The following is a 21,176-nucleotide window of genomic DNA, read 5'->3' on the forward strand; positions in this document are numbered from 1 at the left end:
AGTTTGTTGCGAACTGAGCGGAGGTGTTCTGCAACGCGGTCCCCAAGCCTCCGCTTGGTTTCCCCAATGTCGAGGAAGCCACACCGGGTGCAGTGGATACAGTATACCACATTGGCGGATGTGCAGGTGAACCTCTGCACATCTGCCAAAGTCATCTTGGGGCCTGGGATGGGGTGAGGGAGGAGGTGTGGGGGCAGTTGTAGCACTTCCTGTGGTTGCAGGGGAAATTGCCAGGTGTGGTGGGGTTGGAGGGCACTGTGGAGTGGACAAGGGAGTCACTGAATGGTTCCTCTGGAAAGCAGACAAGGGTGGGGAAGGCAAAATGTCTTTGGTGGTGGGGTTGGACTGCAGATGGTGCAAGTGTTGCAGGATGATGCGTTGGATCCGGAGGTTGGTGGGGTGGTATGTGAGGATGAGGGGATTTGGTTTTGGTTGTTATTGGGGGTAGGGAGTGTGAGGGATGAGTTGCTGGAAATGGGGGAAGACATGGTTCAGGGCGTTCTTGACCACTGATTTGGGCTGGTGGGGGGGCGGGGTTGCAGTCCTTAAAAAGAGGACACCTGAGATGTACAGGAGTGGCATGCCTCATCCTGGGAGCAGATGTGAAGGAATTGGGAATAGGGGATGGCATGTTTGCAGGAACATGGGTGGGAGGCGGTGTATTCTAGGTAGCTGTGAGAGTCAGTGGGCTTGAAATGGATATCGGTTTCTAGCTGGTTGCCAGAGATGGAGAGAGGGGTCCAAGGAGGAGGTATCAGAGGTGGTCCAGGTGAACTTCAGGTTGGGGTGGAAGATGTTGGTGAAACAGATGAACTGTTTGAGCTACTAGTAGGAGCACGAGGGGGCGCCGATACAGTCATCAATGTCACGGAGGAAGAGGTGGGGTTTGGGGCCAGTGTAGGTGTGGAAGAGGGATTGATCCATGTAACCTACAAAGAGGCAGGCATAGCTTAGGCCCATGTGGGTACCCATGGCCACCCCCTTTGTCTGCAGGCAATGGGCACAGACAAAGAAGCAGACAGGATAGGAACTGACAAAGCCCTTGAAGTATACAAGAGAACTTAAGGAATTCAGTGGCTGGAGTTGGTGAGGACGTGAGCCAGTAAGTGAACTAATGTGTTTGGGTGTTGGCTAAACCGGAGACACATGTGTAGTGTCTCCCACTCATCCTCCTCCTCTAATTAAAAACAAACTGTGGAGGGTTGGTAAGATAAGGCTTTTTTAAAAAGAATTCTTCTGGAAATCTCGAGTAGAGGGAACAGAAGCACAGTGCGTGTGTGTGTCTGCACGCGTGTGTGTGTCTCTGCACGTGTGTGTGTGTGTCGCGAGGGGGTGGTGGGTGCAAATGAGATGAGGAGAAATTTCTTCACCCAGAGTGGAAAACCTGTGGAATTCTCTGCCACAGAAAGTGGTTGAGGTCAAGGGATCAAAGGATATGGGGAGAAAGCAGGAACAGGGGACTGAGTCAGATGATCAGCCAAGATCATACTAGAATGGTGAAGCAGACTTGAGGTCTGAATGGCCTACTCTATTTTTTTTTGCGAGGGGGTTTTTAAGAAAGGAAAACCCAAACAGAGATTAGTGAAAGTTGAAGACAGCAGCACATAACGGGAAGAGGAATAATAAAAGTCAGAGGAATGGACACTTTTAGGTGGAAGTTTTAGGGCAGGAAGACAATATAGATACAGTAGATCTTTGGGGAATTCTGGAGGCTGTCAGAGGTCATTGCCAGAGATGCTGTGGCTACAATCAGCTGCTTTCACTTGCAGCTAAAGCTGCAGAAACATCACAGACTTTTGGTTTTTTTGTATAATCTTCCTCTCATTGGTACTTGTCTGACGTGATCAGGCTCTTCACAAATGAACTGGAGACAGTGTTTATGCGGTCTATAGAACGCACATCAAGTTTATTTCAAAAATCTTTTATTAGATTAAATGTACAAAATTTATGCGGCATGATCCCACTAACTCTTGGTTTGCGCCATCCAGCCTTTGTAAAACCACTGTCATATTTTATTACAAGTTGTGTTCGTGCCTTAAGTAAAGTATCTATAAGATACATTAGATTAAAAATTATACAGTTCTTCATATAAACACCCTTTTTAAAAATGACAATAGTACCTCTTTGTAACATAGAAAAGGTGCCCAAATGCTACCATTTACATAAATATTTAAGGTAGACAGAGCATCATGTTGACAATTCAACAGATTTGGGTCTCATTTATTTGCATAAAGATAGATTGCAATCTGCCCATTACCATATTTACAAGGATTTCAATACTTTTTCTTTTAAATTCAATCTGCATGTACCACAACACTAGCATAATAACAAAGTGTCTACACAATTGAAATTCATTAAAAAAATCAGGTCACCAGAACATTTTTTGACACTGCTGGTTGGACAATGATCAGATATTTAGGATTCTTTTTATTGATTGGCCTATTAAAACTTGTCTGATTGTCAGACAAAACATACGACAAGGATTTTTGCAAGGTAACAATGGTTTGAATAAATATTACGCGGCTTAGTTTTACCAGTTTACATGGCTTTTCTTAAATTGATTAAAAAGGATTAAAATGCATGAAGACTTAAAAATTGGCCATTTAACCTTTTAAAATTTTGACATTGTTCAATTAAGTTTGTTTTATACAGACTGCTTCAGTGAAATGTACCTTCCTTCTACTGTTAACTGATCATTACTAGTCATTAACAATGTCAGCATATGCTCCTTGTGTCATGACTGGAATCTTCAACAAGCAAAGACAGGTAAAAAAGTTAACATTTCAATTGTACTGTCAATGTAATGACACCAAACCAGAGATATGCCACAGAATCTGTTACCACTTCATCTCAATGTACCATCCAAAGTTAGATTTCAAAGTTCCATCCAAAAAACAATCTCTGATCCAGTAACAGGTAACATTAGCAATTTCAAGTATCCAACTGGAGGAAACTCCGCCCTGTACCATTCTCCTAAATCATCAAGCGTATCGAATTTCTTACATCTTTGGTACCGCTGCCAGACTGAATTGCAACTTCCACTCCATCCTGAGGCATGATCATTTTGTCTGGTGTATAATCATTTCGCTTGATATCTAAGTTAAGCACAGAAAATAAGGTGTTACATTTTCATTGTGCGTCAATGCATAACACGGGATAAGTGAAATGGATTCTCTCATTCTGTCCTTTGTACAGGTGATAAGGAATTGTTCGGGGGGGGGGGGGGGCGTCATGTAGATAATCCGCAATTCTTCATTCTAAAGCATAAGCAGACTGGAAACGTTAACTGTCTGCCTCTCCAGAGATGTTGTCAGACCTGCAGAATTTCTTAAGCATTGCATTGTTCCAGATTTCTAGCAGCTGCAATATTTTACTTTTATGCAATTGTGCAACCCACCCCCGATGGTTTTGACAGCTTTTTTAAAAATCAACCAGCCAGGTTGGGTACAGTCAGTATGTTGCTAGCGGTTAACAGCCAAAAGAATATGCTGTGCTATAAAGTACAGTCATCTCATCAACTGCATAAATAGGGCCCTGAAACATGCACCATCTGCACTTAATTCAGGATAGAGGTTACCTTGGTCACGTCAAGATGTGCAGGTGCCAGTGTTGGAGTGAGTGGATAAAGTCAAGAATCACACAACAGCAGGTTATTGTCCAACAGGTTTGTTTGAAATCACAAGCTTTCAGAGCTCATCCCCCTTTGTCAGGTGCAGTGAGAGGAGAGCAATGAGACAGAGTTTATAGGCAGAGAGACCAAAGGCTAATACAACTGGTGTGAGTGAAGTGAACAAATGGCTGACTTCCTCATACATTCCTGCATTCTAGAAATTGCAGAAGCAGGATATGCAGAATTTTATCAGTTTCAATTGACTAAGGTGCAAATTCCAGAATCTGTTTCAAGTCACCATTTGTTGCAAGTGATCTTGGGTTCATGTCATGCTACAGCTGAGACCACCAAACAGTTCTGTATCTGTACAATCTACCTTAATGAGATTACAAGGTGTCGAGTTGAATGAACACAGCAGGCAGGCTGACCCGAAATGTCAGCCTTCCTGCTGCTCTGATGCTACTTGACCTGTGTTCATCCAGCTCTACACCTTGTTATCTCAGATTCTCCAGCATCTGCAGATCCTACCATCTCAAAACTAATCTCCCTCTGTTTTGTTTTGACAGCATCCCACTGGTAAATTGTTCGGATCTCTCTACCTTAGTTTGTCCATTTTTGGATTACTTATTACTCTCTTACATGTGCGCGCGTGCGCGCACACACACACACACACACACACACACACACACACACACACACACACACACACACACCCTCTTTCAAGCATGTGCATATAAGCGCACACGCACACATCTTGGATGAAGTGATTCATTCAAGATGTTTATTTGCAGATACATTCTATTTTGAAGCAACACAATTTGTAGTCACAGTCAGTGGCATTTTATAAATTGCAACTTTCAGAATAAAATCAGCCTGATTCATACAACAGTACAGCAGAGTACAGGCCCCTCTAGTCCATGATGTTGTGCCAAACTTTTACCCCAAACCTTCACCCCTAACTTATACTATCTATATGCCTAATAGCCACTTAAATGCCCTTAACGAGGCCAACTCCACTACCCTCTCCAGCAACGATCCCATGCCCCTACCACACTCCGAGTAGAGAACCTACCTCTGACGTCTCCCCTATATCTACCTCCACTCACTTTAAAACTATGTCCCCTCGTAATAGCTACCCCTACCCGAGGATTTGTCATTCTTAAGAGAAAAGCCCTAGCGCTCTCAACCTTTCCTCGTAAGGCCTTCCCTCCATTCAAGGCAACATCCTGGAGTAATAAGTAACATCCATACCTCTGCATCCTATCAATGTCCCTTTGTAACCCAGAACAGCCCTCCGCGCTATCCACAACTCAACCCACCCTCGTATCGTCAATTCAAAACTGAGACAGATTCTGGACAATTCAGTGTGTGACTTGAGATGTCACCTTTTGGATATTCCGATCCGTTTGGAGTTTGGGAAGTTAGGCAGACACTGATGAAACCTTTAATTATCTCTGGACAGTGACTTGAAACAGATTTTGGAATTTGCATCTTAATTGAATCTTGCATCTCCTTTCTAACAGAGTTCTCCATGTCCTACTTTTACAATTTCTAGAATGCAGGAATGTATGAATGATTAAAGATAATTAAAGTTAATTGTCAGTCATTAGTAGTGCATTCTCCATGACAACCTCGACCAAATTCTCAACTTGCCCATTGAACAATCTTCTCTCATGCAGTATAAATGTTGTATTCCCTTTAATTTGGTATTCTAATGGATTATCTTCAAGTGTGAAGATAAAAAGCTTTGACAGTGTCATTTTTCAACAATACTAAACAGTCTAGCAACATGTATGCAACAAATGTTAGGTTTAAGTTAAAAACGATTATCCCAAAAATTCAATACTTATTTCCTATTTATTCATAGCATATGATCATCATGGCAAGGCCAGCATTTATTTAACAATTCTGATTTAACAATGACTTATTTATGACCCAGTCAAACTCTAATAATCTATTACAACAATCATGGGGACTTCAATATGCAGGTAGATTGAGGAAAAATCAAGTTGGTCACAGTTCCTAGGGCCAAGAATTCATGGAATGTCCAGGAGATGATTTTTGTTTTTTTAAGCAGCTTGTGGAAGGGCCCACTAAGGTAATTGTTGGTTTGGTGATATAACGGTGGTGTAATGAGACAGACTGGAATAGGGAGCTGAAGGTGAAGGAGGCCATCAGGCAGTTACCATCATCCGGCAGAATGCACCCTGCAGTTTGAGGTGGAGAAGATTGAGTAAATGGAATGGTATTATAACTGAGTGAATGTAACTACAAAGACATGAGGGAGGAGCTGGCCAGAGTTGATCGGAAGGGAAGTTGAGCAAGGAAAAACTGTGGAGCAGCAATGGTAGGAGTATCTGGGAGTAACTGGGAGAAATTCATCCCAAGAAAGAAGAAACATACAGGGGAAGATGAAGCAACCAAAACTCTCAAAGGAAGGCAGGGACAGCATAAAAACTAAAGAAAAAGCATACAATGTGATGAATGTTAATGGGAAGCCTTTAAAAACCAGAGGAAAAATAAAACTACAATAAAGGGGGAAATGATAAAACAAGAGAGTAAGCTAGCTAGTAATATTAAAAAAATTGCAAAGAATTTTTTTGGTATATATAAGGCAAGAGAAGACAATGGAACACTGGAAAGTGAGGTTAGTAATAATGAGGAACAAAGAAATGTTGGAAGTACTGAACAGGTTCTGTGCATCAATTTTCACAGTGGAAGACATCAGCAACATACTGGAACTTCAACAGTCAGGGACAGAGGTTAGTGCAGTGGGCATCGCTAAGGAGAAGGTGCTGGGGAAACTGAAAAATCTGAAGAAGGTGAATAAATCTTTTGGATCAGATAGACTATACCCTAGAGTTCTGAAGGAGACAGCAGAGGAGATTGTGGAGACATTGGTGATGATCTTTCAGAAATCAATGGAATCAGGGAGGGTCCCAGAAAACTGGAAAATGGCTAATGTAGTACTCCTGTTTATGAAGGCAGGGAGGCAGATGTCAGGAAAGTACAGGCTAATTAGCCTTACCTCAGTCATTGTTAAGATTTGGCAGTCCATTATTAAGCATTCTAAAATAGGACTGGGTCAACACAGTTTCAAGGGGTGGTCGTGCTTTACAAATCTGTTAGAATTCTTTGAGGTAACAAGCAAGTTAGACAAAGGAGAGCTGGTGGACATGATCTACTTGGATTTCCACAAGATTTTTGATGAGGTGGGACATAGGAGGTTGCTAAATAAGGTAAGAGTCCACGGCGTAAGGGCAAGTTACTGCATGGATAGAAGACTGGCTGACTGGCAAAAGGCAGAGAGTGGGGATAAAGGGGTCTTTTTCAGCATGGCAGCTGGTGACTAGCAGAGTTAGTCAGGGGTCAATAACAGTACCACAACTATTCACATTATTCGGTAATGATCACGATAAATGAATTGTGCGTATTGTTAACAAGCTTGAAGGTGACACAAAGATAGATGAGGGGGGCAGATAGTGTTGAGGAAGCAGGAAGGCTACAGAGTGGATAAGGAAGTGGTAGATGGAGTACAACGTGGGAAAGTGCGAGGTTATACACTTTGGTAAGAAAAATAAATGTGTAGACTATTTTCTAAAAAGGGAAAAACCTCTGACATCTGAAACACAGATTTGGGAGTCGTTGTTCAGGATTCTCTTAAGGATAACATGCATGCTTAGTTGGCAGTTTGGAAGTGAATGCTAACAGTGCATTTGCCTTCCTGAGTTTAGAATACAAGAGGAGGGATGTACTGCTGAGGCTGCATAAGGCACTGACCGGACTGCATTTGAAAAATTCTGAGCAGTCTTGGACCCTGCATCGAGGGAAGGATGTGCTGACCTTGGAGGGGTTTTAAGAGGACGTTTACAAGAATGATGCCAGGGATGAAGAATTTGTCATGAGGAATGGTTAAGGTCTGAGTTTACAAGAATTGGGGATGGGTGGGATCTCACTAAAGCTGCTACAATACTGAGATGCCTGGATACAGCAAACATGGAGAAAGCGTTTTCACTCATAGGAGAAACTAGGACCTGAAAGCACAGCCTTTGAGTAAAAGGGATGAACATTTAGAACCAAGACAAGGAGAACCTTTTTCAGCCAGAGGGTGGTGACTCTGTGGAACTCGGTCTCCACAGTTTTCTGCGGCACTAAGTCATTGAATATCTTTAGGACAGAGATAGGTAGGTTCTTGATAAGTAAGGGGATCAAAGATTATGGGGAGAAGGCAAGAGAATGTCATTAAGAAACACCAACCATGATCAAATGGTGGATCAGACTGGGTGAGCAGAATGGCCTAGTTCTGGTCCTCTTTCATATGGTCTTATGAAGTCACGGTCATCTCAGCACAAATTCAGCTCCTGTGTCAATGTTGGGGACCAGTACTGTAATGAAGAGTGGTCTTGAAAGAACTAATACTGAGCAGTGTTGAGCAGATTATTGCTGTGTAAGTGCTACTTCATAGCATTACCATGCAACTCCCATGTTTTCACTTATGATTCAGAATAGGCGGGAGTGTGGGGAGGTGGTGACAAGATACTATGAGTTGTCAAGATGGGCCTCATACCCCAGAAAAGATTGTGGAAATAATTTCAAAGTAACTTTTAAAAAGCAACTTAACATATGCTGGAAGAAAATTAATTTTCATATTTTGAGTGAAATAATGTGGAAACAAAGTGAACCTTTTCAAAAATTATTATGGATATTACAGGCTGAAGAGTCTCTGATTGTCATTTAGCATTTTATATTCCCAAATATTTCCACACAAGAGGCCTGTATTAAGGCATGAATGAGCCACACCACAGACTGATGGAACGTGGCTCTGCAGCTATGAAGCAATAAAAACACTTCCCTAAACTCAGTCATTCGAGAAGTCATGTGGGATGACAAAAACAAAAACAAAAAAAACTCATCTTCCACCAATTGTTCAACTTCCGGTCAGATCAGCATTGAATTCTTCGAGCCAATGCCCAATCCCTTCCTTATTTGCACTATTTCTACAATGTGGGAAATCATTTGTTAGTTGAGTAACTCCTTTAATCATTCTTTCATTTCTGATATTTAACCAATTTCTCACCTTGACAAGAAATCTTTCATATTCAATCATTGCATTGAACAGAGATAACGGGAACTACAGATGCTGGAGAATCCAAGATAAAGTGTGGAGCTGGATGAACACAGCAGGCCAAGCAGCATCTCAGGAGCACAAAAGCTGATGTTTTGAGCCTAGACCCTTCATCAGAATTGCACTGACAGTTCTGGGTACTACACCTTTTTGCAAGGATAGACTAGTCCTGTAGGGGTCTTGTGGTGCAGTGGTAATGACCCTACCTCAGAACCAAGAGACCCAGGTTCAAGTCCCACCTGCTCCAAGGAGCATGTCATAATATCTCTGAACAGATGACAAAATATCTATAACTGGCCCCAAAGGAAAGCAATGCAGTTTAAGTGAATGACAGCTTGACTTCAAGAATTAAATTTTGAGGGTAGATTACACAAACTACAATTCTGTTTCTTGGAATTTAGCAGATAAAGTGGAGATTGGATCAAACATACTTAAGATACTAAGGACAACACGTACAGTAAGAAGAGAAACTATTTCTGCTGGTTGGGGAATCTAGAATTCTGGGTCATGGAATAAAAAAACGACAGCTAGAACTTTGAAGTATGTTAGTCTTTAAAACTTTCCTATAAATGGCAAAGACCAATTGAGATGGATACTTTTAGACAATAAAATCTAACAAAGGAGTCAGGTCACAAATCAGCCACAATCTAATCAAACAGAACAGACTTGAAGCTAAATGGCTTCCTCCTGTTCTTTTTTCTTTGTTGAGTTACGTAAACTCAGGTGAGTTAAGGTCTGTGTGAAAGTCTATACAACTGACCAGAGGTCCACAAGGGAATCCAACAGAGTTCCTGCTCCTTCCTGTTGATGCTGCTGGAAATTCAAGCTTGTTGCATATGATCAAACAACCCAGTTACTACTGCGGCCCATTCAGGAGATTGATCCTGAGGTGAAGTATGATGTCATGAAGACTTAGCAAGTAACTGCGCAGCACAGGGCAGGGGGAGGTGGGGATCACACCAGGGGGTGGTGGGACCAGCAGGGAAAAGAGGATGGACACGGGGGGGCGGGGGGCAGGGGACAAGGGAGTGAAGAGGTGGTAGGGTGGGGGTGAGGGTGGGAGTGGAAGCATTTCAGAAAAATCTTACCAGGAAGTTTGAGCCTTCCACAGCACGAATTACAACGATGTTTTGTTCTAAAATTTTTAACTGCATCTTCTCCCAAATTTGCAGGTCCAAATACCATGTCATGTGACCTAAAAACAAAATAATTAATCTGATTACAGCAGCCACCTTGGTGATTCTCTCACAATGTACACAGACAGCTGTAAGCCTGAAGTCTGTTTGCAGGTTCAAAGCAATTCAGCTACATTTCATGATACAGCCTTCTCAGCGTAGCAAAATATTCAGCCACTATTAAATCAGTCAGTAACAAACACACTGAAAATGCTTTCCCTTCTAACTATCAAACAGGTAAGGTCATAAACCAGATCGTGTAACATACAGCTTACTGGCAACCATTTTAGTCAGGTCATGTTAGAAAAGTTAAAAACATAGGGTGCAATTTTGTTTTTTTTTTGTTTATTCCTGGGATGAGGGCATCACTGGCTAGGCAGCATTTATTGCCCATCCCTCATTGCCTAGAAGGCAGTTAAGAGTCAACCACATTGCTGTGGGTCTGGAGTCACATGTAGGCCAGACCAGGTAAGGATGGCAGTTTCCTTCCCTAAAGGACATTAGTGAACCAGATGGTTTTTCCGATAATTGACAGTGGATTCACAGTCATCATTACATTCTTAATTTCAGATTTTTATTGAATTCAAATTCTACTGTATGCTGTGGCGGGATTTGAACCCAGATCGCCAGAATATTATCTGGGTCTCCAGATTAACAGTCCAGTGATAGTACACTATGCTATCACCTCCCCAAATAATATATAATAAAAGTTGCACGTTGAGGCAATAGAATATGGCAAAATTAATGAAAATATTGCTCTGTTTGAGCAAATATGAACATGAAGAGAGAGATAATAGGAACTGCAGATGCTGGAGAATCCAAGATAACAAAGTGTGGAGCTAGATGAACACAGCAGGCCAAGCAGCATCTCAGGAGCACAGAAGCTGACATTTCAGGCCTAGACCCTACACACTTTGTTATCATGAACGTGAAGAAACTTTTATTACAAGTCGATTAAGCAATTTGATTAACGTTTAAAATTATGAAGGGATTGGACAAGAGAACAGCAGCAGAGTGATAATGGACCCTGGGATGCATTCCTGCCTTTTAAGGCAGGGCTCCCATAAGGATCACATGTTAACAATCACAAGCAGAAGTCAACAGCAGATCAGTAAGCGATGGTGGAATGGGCAGGACCTCACAAACACCCACCTGCTTCCAGGCAGAAGATGCTACTTTGGGAGAAAGGCTGGTTTCCTTTAGGCAGGTATGAGGAGGGCAAAAGAAAGAAGGCACCGCATCTATTTTTCTCCCAGTCAAATTTATTCATTAAAATAGGAAGCTCTTGATGGCATGAAGTGAAATCTAGTGAAGGTCTGAGGAAATTTGAGAATTCTGGTACACAGATTTTTAAAATGCTATGACAGGTGCATAAAATAATCAAGAAAACTAACAGAATGCTGATCTTTATCTTTATATATCATGGTATGATCACGCAGAAGTTATGCTGCATTTATAAAAAACCCTGGTTAGTCCATACTTGGGAGTACTGAATGTAGATTTGGGCCTTTGGAAGGATATATAGGAGGGGGGTTGGCGAGAACAATGTAGGTTTACAAGAGTGATAATTTGACTCAAGCTGTTAAGAACAGGAGTAAGATATTTAGCCCCCTCAAGCCTGTCCTGTCATTCAAATGATATCATGACTGATCTGTGGCCTAATTCCATACACCTGCCTTTGGCCCATATCCCATAATAACGCGCATACTGATCCAATATCCACTGCCATTTTTGGAAGACAGCTTCAAACATCTATCACCCTTTGTGTATAGAAGTGCTTCTTAACATGAGTCCTGACAGTCTGGCCCTAGTCCTCAGACTCTGCCTGCGAATTCTAGAATTTCCAACCAGAGCAAATACTTTAATCTTTATCTACCCTCTTTCTTCCTGTTAATTTCTTGAAATTTTGATCAAATCATACCTACATGTTCTAACTTCTAGAGAAAACAGGCCAATTTGTATAACCTCTCCTTATAATTAAACCCCATAAATCCAGGCATCATTCTCGTCAACCTACTCTGCGCTCCCTCAAAGGTCACTATATCCTTCCTAAGCTACCCACTGCCCAGAGCTACTCTCAGTAGCTCAGATGGGGACTAACCAGGGTTTTGTATAAATGCAGCATAACCTCTGCGCTTGTACTCAGACGTTCAGAGATAAAGATCAGCTTCCTTGATTATCTTCTGCACCTGTGGCATTTTAAATCTCCATGCCCCTGAACTCCCAAGTTTCCTCTGACATTCACTGCATATAACTTTATATCATAGAGCAAGATAAAGAAAAGCACAGGACATCAAGAAGTGGAGAAATGAGCAAAGGACTTGCCCTTTGGCAGATCATCACTGCAGCAGAGTGGAATAAGGAACTTGCATTTTGCAACACCTTTCATAACCTCACAGCAACTCAGTGTTTCATAAACAATTAAATATTACTAAATTTAGTCATTGGAATGTACAAAAACATGAGAATTCAAGTTTGCAAATCAGGGTCCCAGTAACAGCAACGAGATAAATTATCTGTTTTACTGATGTTGGTTCAGAGAAAACCACTGGATAAGACAAAGAGCTCCCTTGTCATTTTTCAAAAACAGGATCTTTCACATACAGCTGAAAGGGCAAACTGAATCATAGATTAATCGTTCACCTAAAAGCCTGCCACACTGCAGAACACTCAGTACTACACTGAACTGTTAGCCTAATTGATACATTTGAGTCCTGAAGTGGGGCTGAATTACACAACCTTCTGACTCAGTGGCAAATGTTACTGAGACACTGATTTTCACCTGTGTGGGGGTCTTTCCAGTGACTAATAAATCTAGATTGAAGTTTAAATGCAAGGCGCATTGACAGACAGTGGTAGGAACCTTTTTCTATGCACAGAGCACTGGAATACATTACCATAAAGGAGTTAGTGAAAGAATCAGAGACGATGCCAATTTAGAACAAAAATTTAGACTGGACTTGAAGGATAGGAAGGGACTGTGGAAACAGAACTGTCAGATGACAAAGAAAGCTGCACATGAAGAAATGAAATACCAATATGGATTAATTAGGCTGACCAGACTCTTCTGTATTGTCACTAGGCTTTTATAAACTGCCTCAACTTAGAAACATATTCTATGCATCTTCACAGGATTGTGAAGAAAGGTACCTGGGGAAACTCAGATCTGACACCACGTACGGAGATAGAAGCAGAGTTAACATTTCAAGTCTGGTATAACTGTTCTTCAGAGCTAGTGCGAAAGAAGCTTAAGTGATCAAACATCTGATCAAACAAGTGCCTTTAGGAAGACAGACTGAAGGGAGGAAATTCCAGTGTGCTATTGCTGCCAGTTTGGAAAGACTGGGCATGGTGGAGTCAGACAAAATGCTAGGAGTGCACAAGAGGTGAGAGTTAGCAGAGAAATGGGGGAGTTGTAAAATAGAAGGAGGTTAGAGAGATAGGGGAAGGGAATCTAAGAGGGATTTAAAGTGGAAGTATAGGAACATCTGCTTGGGGCAGTGGGAATCAAATGCTGGTCAGCTCCAACAAGGTGATGGGTGAACAAAACGGACAGAGTCATAAATGGCAGGGCATCCCAAAGTTTTTTTTTGGGGGGGGGGGGGGGGGGGCAAGACCCCAATTGGGGTCATGAGCTGTGAAGCAGCAATAGCAGCAACGAAGCTCTGACAGCATTATAATAGCTGTTCAGGTGTCCTCCTGAGTCCTCATTGAGGGGCACTGCAATTTACAAGCCTCGAAATAGGTACAACAGATTTGGATGAGCTATATTGGGGACGACACTAAGATTGTTCAATTCTGGGTGGAGGAGCTGAAAAGGAATGTATGACGGTTACAGCAAGTGGAGTTAGGAACAGAGGCTAGCTTTTGAATAGGCTAAGATGGGTGAAAGAAAATTCAGCAGTGAATGTACAGAACATACAGACTAAAGATAAAGGATTTGGCCATCAATGTTTCACTAGTTAGTTCATCTAGGACTGAATATCAAACATGTAAATTGGTAAAACAGACAGGATAGTAGGAAACCTGTGTGAACCATAAATCTTAGCATAAAAACCATTAGCTTTTCACACTCTAGATCATTTAAAATTATTGAAAATATAGATGAAGAAAATGGACACAAAAAGCACCATGATTTAACTGGTATCAGATTACTCATGGCACTTGGAGAAGCACCTGTTAACGTTATCAATGACAAGCCACTTAACCTAGTGATGGACACCCAGTAATTGTTATAAATAATTACAATATTCAGAAGTTGTCATAAATCCAACCGGAATCAAGTTGGCCATTCATTTTAGAAAGGAGAGAACCTTTACCTAAAGGATATAGGACCACGTGATTCATGTAGTTACATTCTTGGGCAGCAATAATATTACAAACCATTACTTAACTGAGGTTGCAATTTCCAGAATAAGAAATAAAAGCCAATTAAAGTATGGAGCTGATATTGACAATTCTGTTCAATCACAGAAGCTACTGTCATAATATCCCAATTATAAGCTCAATACAGACAGTACTTACTGCACATAGTTCTTATTCTGTCAGTAAATTCCCTAAAAATTCAATATTCCAAGAGCAAGAGTATCACCAACATAAACATGCTCAACTGACATCATTCTCGTTCTTATTTCAACTGGGTATGGAGGCAGAAGGACCAGGTATCAGCATATTCTGCCTGTACCTGCACCTGGTGGAGCTATCCAATTCATCTCACTCCCCTGCTCTTTGCTCTCAGGATTGAAAATTTTCTTCTCTCTGGGCTGTTACTCTTAACTCTGTTTCCACTACATTGGCAGAACGTATTCCAGATGACATCAAATCACCGTCTGAAAGAAGTGGCATCTCGGGTTCTTTTGCCAATTATCTTGAACCTGCATCATTTTATTAGTAATCACATGGTCACTGGAAACAATGCCTCCTTATTTCCTATTCAGAGCTATTCATGACTTCCAAAACTACTATTTAAAAACGTTCTTAATTTTCTCTGTTCTGACAACAATCCCAGCTTCTCCAGAGAACTGGAGTTCTTCAAGCTTGGTACTATTCATGTAAACTTCTTCTGCACTCTCTCTAAAGCTTTGATTTTCCTTTCTAAACTGTAATGCTTAGAACTGGACACCGGACTCCATCTAGTTGTAATCAGGCTTTCAGTTGTGCCAATATTTCAACTGGTACACTTGTGAAGCATGAGGAAAGGCTCCTGTCAATACTAAGATAGCTAATGATACTGATACAGACTTATATTTAAAAAAAAATTCATAGGAAATGGGCTTCACTGGATAGGCCACTATTTATTGCCCATCCCTAATCACTTGAGAAGGTGATGAGCTACCTTCCTGAGCTGCAGCAGGCCAGGGTAGTTATACCCACAATGCCGTAAGGGAGGGAATTCCAAACTTTTGGCCCCTTTGGCACCGACAAATGAACAGCATTATATTTCCAAGTTAAAACTGTGACTGGGTACTGCACCCTATACCAAATCCCTTCTTATATCTTTCAGGGAGGGAAGTCTCATAAAGTAATACTTACTGTTTCTCCTCTGACTTTATTACCGAAGGGTCAGTCAAGTTTTCCCCAACACCTACAAGAAAATGTACAGATTACAAAGTGTCTGAATTTTGTAATCAGATTCCCTATGCAGCTAGAGTCTCTGGAACTACCATAACCTGCCTGTTTCCCCACTTGTTAAATTTATAAAATACTTGAGTAAAAAAACACTTTATTGGAACTATCAAGTTCTATGCGGTTCAAAGAAAGAGGAGAGAAAAAGGCTCTTCTGTCCAAGTACTGGTTGGTTTAGAGATCCAAACTTCTGGATGGCATCCAAACAAGTTTCACTAATTAGCTCTTGATTTGTTTTCTCTATTCTGTCAGTAACTCTATAGAGGAGCACTGTTTTACTTCCATGAGATTTCTGCATGGCAATTTATTGTAAACTTTCAATAATTACAGTGCACCATTTTTTCTGATAAAGAGTTCAAGTGTGGTTGATCCATTCATAATGCAATTTTCAAATTCAGATATGAAGCCATGGGGATACCCAATTACATACCAACATCTCACTACATTTTGATACAAGGCTGCCTCAGTTTCTCAGACATCACACGCACTCACCCTGCAGGTCCAGAACCAATAGTTCACCTCTAGTGTACTCATAAGTCCAGTGACTAAAAGCAAGCATGGTCTCCTCCAGCATGTTGTTTGGACGGATCTCATCTCCACTGTTATGATTGAATTTCCGGAACTCTCCCGTCATACACTCCTCAATCGCAAACCATTGGCTTGCTGAGTGACAGTACAAAAGGAACACTTCCAAGAATCTGAGGATAAAACAGACATTCAGCAATTATAGCGAGTTTTGAGAAGATTTGTAGCTCAGGTTGAGGTTCTGGATGCGAGTTTGCTCGCTGAGCTGGAAGGTTAGTTTTCAGACGTTTCGTCACCATTCTAGGTAACATCAGTGAGCCTCCGACGAAGCACTGGTGTTATGTCCTGCTTTCGATTTATCTGGTTAGGTTTCCTTGGGTTGGTGATGTCATTTCCTGTTCTTTTTCTCAGGGGATGGTAGATTTGCTCCAAGTCAATGTGTTTGTTGATGGAGTTCCGGTTGGGATGCCATGCTTCTAGGAATTCTTGTGCATGTCTCTGTTTGGCTTGTCCTAGGATGGATGTGTTGTCCCAATCAAAGTGGTGTCCTTCCTCATCTGTATGTAAGGATACGAGTGATAGTGGGTCATGTCGTTTTGTGGCTAGTTGATGTTCATGTATCCTGGTGGCTAGCTTCCTGCCAGTTTGTCCAATGTAGTGTTTGTCACAGTTCTTGCAAGGTATTTTGTAGATGACGTTCGTTTTATTTGTTGTCTGTATAGGGTCTTTTAAGTTCATTAGCTGCTGTTTTAGTGTTTTGGTGGATTTGCGGGCTACCGTGATGCCAAGAGGTCCGAGTAGTCTGGCAGTCATTTCGGAAATGTCTTTGATGTAGGGGAGAGTGGTTATGGTTTCTGAGCCCGTTTTGTTTGTTTGTTTGGGTTTGTTGCTGAGAAATCAGCGGACTGTGTTCATAGGGTACCCATTCTTTTTGAATACGCTGTATAGGTGATTTTCCTCTGCTCTGCGTAGTTCCTTTGTGCTGCAAACAGCAGCTAATGAACTTAAAAGACCCTATACAGACAACAAATAAAACGAACGTCATCTACAAAATACCCTGCAAAAACTGTGACAAACACTACATTGGACAAACTGGCAGGAAGCTAGCCACCAGGATACATGAACATCAACTAGCCACAAAACGACATGACCCACTATCACTCGTATCCTTACATACAGATAAGGAAGGACACCACTTTGATTGGGACAACACATCCATCCTAGGACAAGCCAAACAGAGACATGCACGAGAATTCCTAGAAGCATGGCATTCCAACCGGAATTCCATCAACAAACACATTGGCTCCAAGTCAATCTACCATCCCCTGAGAAAAAGAACAGGAAATGACATCACCAACCCAAGGAAACCTAACCAGATAAATAGAAAGTGGGACATAACACCAGCGCTTCGTCGGAGGCTCACTGATGATGTTACCTAGAATGGTGACGAAACGTCTGAAAACTAACCTTCCAGCTCAGCGAGCAAACTTACATCCAGATTCAGCAATTATTTTAGGAATTTATATTAGACATTTCTCCCTTCAGATTCAATTGCAGCTTATTAAAATGTAATACGACAGCCAGACAGGTTTGCTGTACAACACTAACTGATTCAGAGTGCATCAAGCCCCGGTATTAGACACCATGTCACTTTCAGGTGAAGTGGTGTTAGAATTTGAGTGATAGTTGCAGCAGACATCACTCAGATCCTACTTTAAAGTTTCCAACCCCCACCACCCAATTCTTATTTTTGTACGACCATTATAAATTCCTACATCCACAATGATTATTGAAGCTGCATGCGTAAATCTTTGCATTGTAACCATAAGAATTCTTCATCCAACTCCTCCTCTTTTAGCACCTTCCCTTTGTAAAGTTATTGGAGCCTAAATCTCATCAAGTGTGAAGTGACTTATTTTAACATCATTCACTGATCCTGACCCATGATGGACAAAAGGCAAAGACAGCATTGAGTCAAGTGTTAATTCTGAGAGATTGTTCCTGCACTATGTGCCAAATAGCCTACTTCTGCACATGAACAATTCTGTGAAATTTTAATTGAAGCAAATTCATAAATGACAAAAACCTGAATGGAAGTACGCACAAATGCAAAACTTTTACGTAGTGATCAATTATTTCTCCTCACCTTGGAGAATACGGAATGGTCTTTGGTTTCATTTGATTGAAGGCAAAAGCAAGCTTCTGTGCAGCTCTCTGCTGCTGGATCTCCTGTGAAGAAGAGACCAGGAACATAGATTCAAAAACAGAGCTTCTATCAGAAACCAAAACATACTGCAGCTTCCATTCAATCAGCAGTTGACACTTTCCACATAGGGCCTTGTGTATTAATACCCATTTTCTTAACCAGAAAAATATTCAACAACTGACGATTCTAAAAAGAAAGAAATTCCAGGTGAAAGCAAAAAAAAAGGTTGCCCTCTCATCCACCTCAAATGGACCACTTTCAGTTATTATGCAATACTTTTGCAATGCTACAAATCTCATTCCAATAAATGGCTTAATTCCAGCCATTGTTGAAAATGAGACTGGATAGAGATTATGAGACAACACAGTAGGCCAGGCAGCATAAAGAGGAGCAGGAAAGTTGGATGTTTCAGATTGGGAGCCGAAATGTCAATTTTCCTGCTCCTCTGATGCTGCCTGGCCTGTGTTCCTGCAGTTCCACACTGTTATCTCTGACTCCAGCATCTGCAGTTCTTACTATCTCTGGACAGAGATTAAACACACTTACTCTCCAATGCTGTAACACTACACTGATCTTTGAAATAATTAGGTTTTTGAAAATTTAAGCACCAGTAATGAAATACTTTATCACATCAGTTTAAAATAGTATGGTGTGCTCTTTATCCCTCTACAAGTATAGTATTCTTGATTGTAGCAGAGTTTTATTTGGCAGTGGTCCGATGCCTGCAGAAAGCTGCTGGCAGTAGGCTGTAAAGGGTAGATATTGGGGAAGGCAACTGGTATTTTCAGCTCACACTGACACACAGCATCTGTTTAGGAATAAAGCTTCGCATTGCAGGAGTTTGACTGTTACACAACTCTATACTAGAAAAACAATTTATAATAAAACACTATTATTTCAAGTAGTTGGTTTGGCCCTGATGGTTGAGTTATTCTGTTTCTCTTAACAGATACCATCAGATCTGAACATTTCTAGCATCTTCCGTTTTAATGGAATCAGTGTGTTAGCCACTCCTCTTTCCCAGCTGTGACTGAGACAAACTGTGGTACTTTTCAACTTGCACTCATCAGGAAAATGTAAGAATATCATAACGGAATATTTTTACACTGTGGTGTTATCATCCTAGCTGATGGTAATATTGAACCAGTCAGATCCCAAAGAAACCTGGTTTGAGAGATCATGTGTTCATTTTTCAGTTAGTTACCATGGTGGTTAATTATCAAAACATAGTCACACTAGGTTGATATTCTTTAACAATAGAACGTGAAAGGCAAAATGAAGCCATAATAAGGCAATTAGAAAGACCTTAAACACAAAACAACAAAACTAAATTCGGACATATTTCCCAACACTATCTTTTTACCAACATTCAACTCTAGGAGAAATCCCTCCCATCTCAACAATAATTTTTCTACTTTACTGACTCTGCTCTGTTTCACCTCCTTAGATTGTCTGTGACAGCTTTACGATCCCTTTCTGTCTACCGAGACAAACCCATTGACAATTCTAATGGCCCAAGCACTTCCAGTTTTAACATCTTCAAACTTCTAAATAAATTCTCCTAGTTTGTAAGCTTTACGAACTAAAAACACTGGTTCTTTTAGATGAAGACCTGATTTTCTGATAAGAAAATTATTCTTCCTTCTGAACTGAAATCAAAATCTCAACTAACTGCCTCTAGTCTGTTTCTAAACTTCATAGTATAAAATTCTGACCATCAACAACACAGGAGCCCTGCCAGACATGTGATCGACTTTTTGGATCAGTCAAAATCTTTGAGAACAAAGTATATTCGCTGAATTGATCAAAGTCCATTTGCCTCTATTTTAAAATCCAATTTCTAAATGATACCTCAACCTCCATCTCGACTTCCTGTAGTGACATGGCACCCACACCAATGTTACTGGCATCAAATGCCAGTTTAAATTCCTTACATAATTTCAAGTTGATGCAGTTATCAACAACTGTCAAATACACACTGACAAGATTCTGTTCATTCAAACTTCTGATCTCTCTTCAATAAATTTGTTCAAACAATCCGCTAGTGTTGAAATTCAGAATAATCTTCTGATAAAGGTCACTTTTTAATACATTGCAAAACTGTGTTTTGTCAGCGCAACATCGAGGGCCAAAGGGCCTGTTCTGCGCTGTATGGTTCTATGTTCTAAGGCACGGAAAATTTAAAATATCCCTTAATTTTGGTTCTCAAAGTGCTGTATGCATAACACTCAATTTGGAGTCTGTTGCATTTTTATTAAAGGAGAACAGTAAATATGCCAGCCTCATTCACTCCATACCTTGATTCTTTTTAGTTAGATTTTCAGGGCATCTGGTAACTTTTCAAGTGGCCATGCTATTTTGTTCTGAACAAGTGTCACTGGATCCATAATGTCAACTCTGCTTTCTCTCCACAGATGCTGCTAGACTTGCTGAGTTTTCCCCAGCAATTCCTGCTTTTATCATTCTAGTAAATCCTCACTTCACTCTCTCTAAAGCAATTATGTCTTTCCTGTAAATGGTGATCAGGACTGCATGCAATATGCCAGGTGTGGCCTCACGAGCTCTATTTTGAATACTGCCGTGGAATCCTGCATGTTCAAAGAGTAACTCGGTCCTCATTTTATCGATTAATTGTCATGTGTACTGAAATACAGTGTGAACAGCTTTACTTATTTGCGGTACAGGCAGGGCACAGCAAGCAAAGGATGTACAGATCAAAAAGACCTAGAGGCATACAAGTTACATTATTTGAAAAGAACATTATTCATAATTTTACAGATTTAGAATTTAAGTTGAAAAGCATAGAATAGTTATAAGAAATGTTAGAATTAGACCTGTTGTAGCAGCTTGCAAGGAGTTGTCCAAATGACAGTCTAGTATTCCCTTGGTACCAGACTGAAGGGCCAGTCT

At 40.9% G+C, this 21,176-nt stretch overlaps 1 protein-coding gene across 1 annotated transcript in view; it reads right to left on the reverse strand.

The window, feature by feature from the left end:
* Positions 1 to 1,905: 1,905 nt before the first annotated feature.
* The window catches only part of trpm7 (transient receptor potential cation channel, subfamily M, member 7), a 130,585-nt gene continuing 111,314 nt past the window's right edge, over positions 1,906 to 21,176 (reverse strand). The window contains exons 36-40 of the mRNA XM_059639294.1: positions 18,207 to 18,289; positions 16,028 to 16,233; positions 15,443 to 15,494; positions 9,824 to 9,930; positions 1,906 to 3,095 (exon numbers count right to left, since the gene is read on the reverse strand). Of these exons, the coding sequence (XP_059495277.1) occupies positions 2,974 to 3,095; positions 9,824 to 9,930; positions 15,443 to 15,494; positions 16,028 to 16,233; positions 18,207 to 18,289 (570 nt within the window). The 3' untranslated portion in view covers positions 1,906 to 2,973. The remainder of the gene's footprint in view (positions 3,096 to 9,823; positions 9,931 to 15,442; positions 15,495 to 16,027; positions 16,234 to 18,206; positions 18,290 to 21,176) is intronic.

Source organism: Stegostoma tigrinum, chromosome 33, assembly GCF_030684315.1.
Source record: "Stegostoma tigrinum isolate sSteTig4 chromosome 33, sSteTig4.hap1, whole genome shotgun sequence".
NCBI lineage: Eukaryota > Metazoa > Chordata > Chondrichthyes > Orectolobiformes > Stegostomatidae > Stegostoma > Stegostoma tigrinum.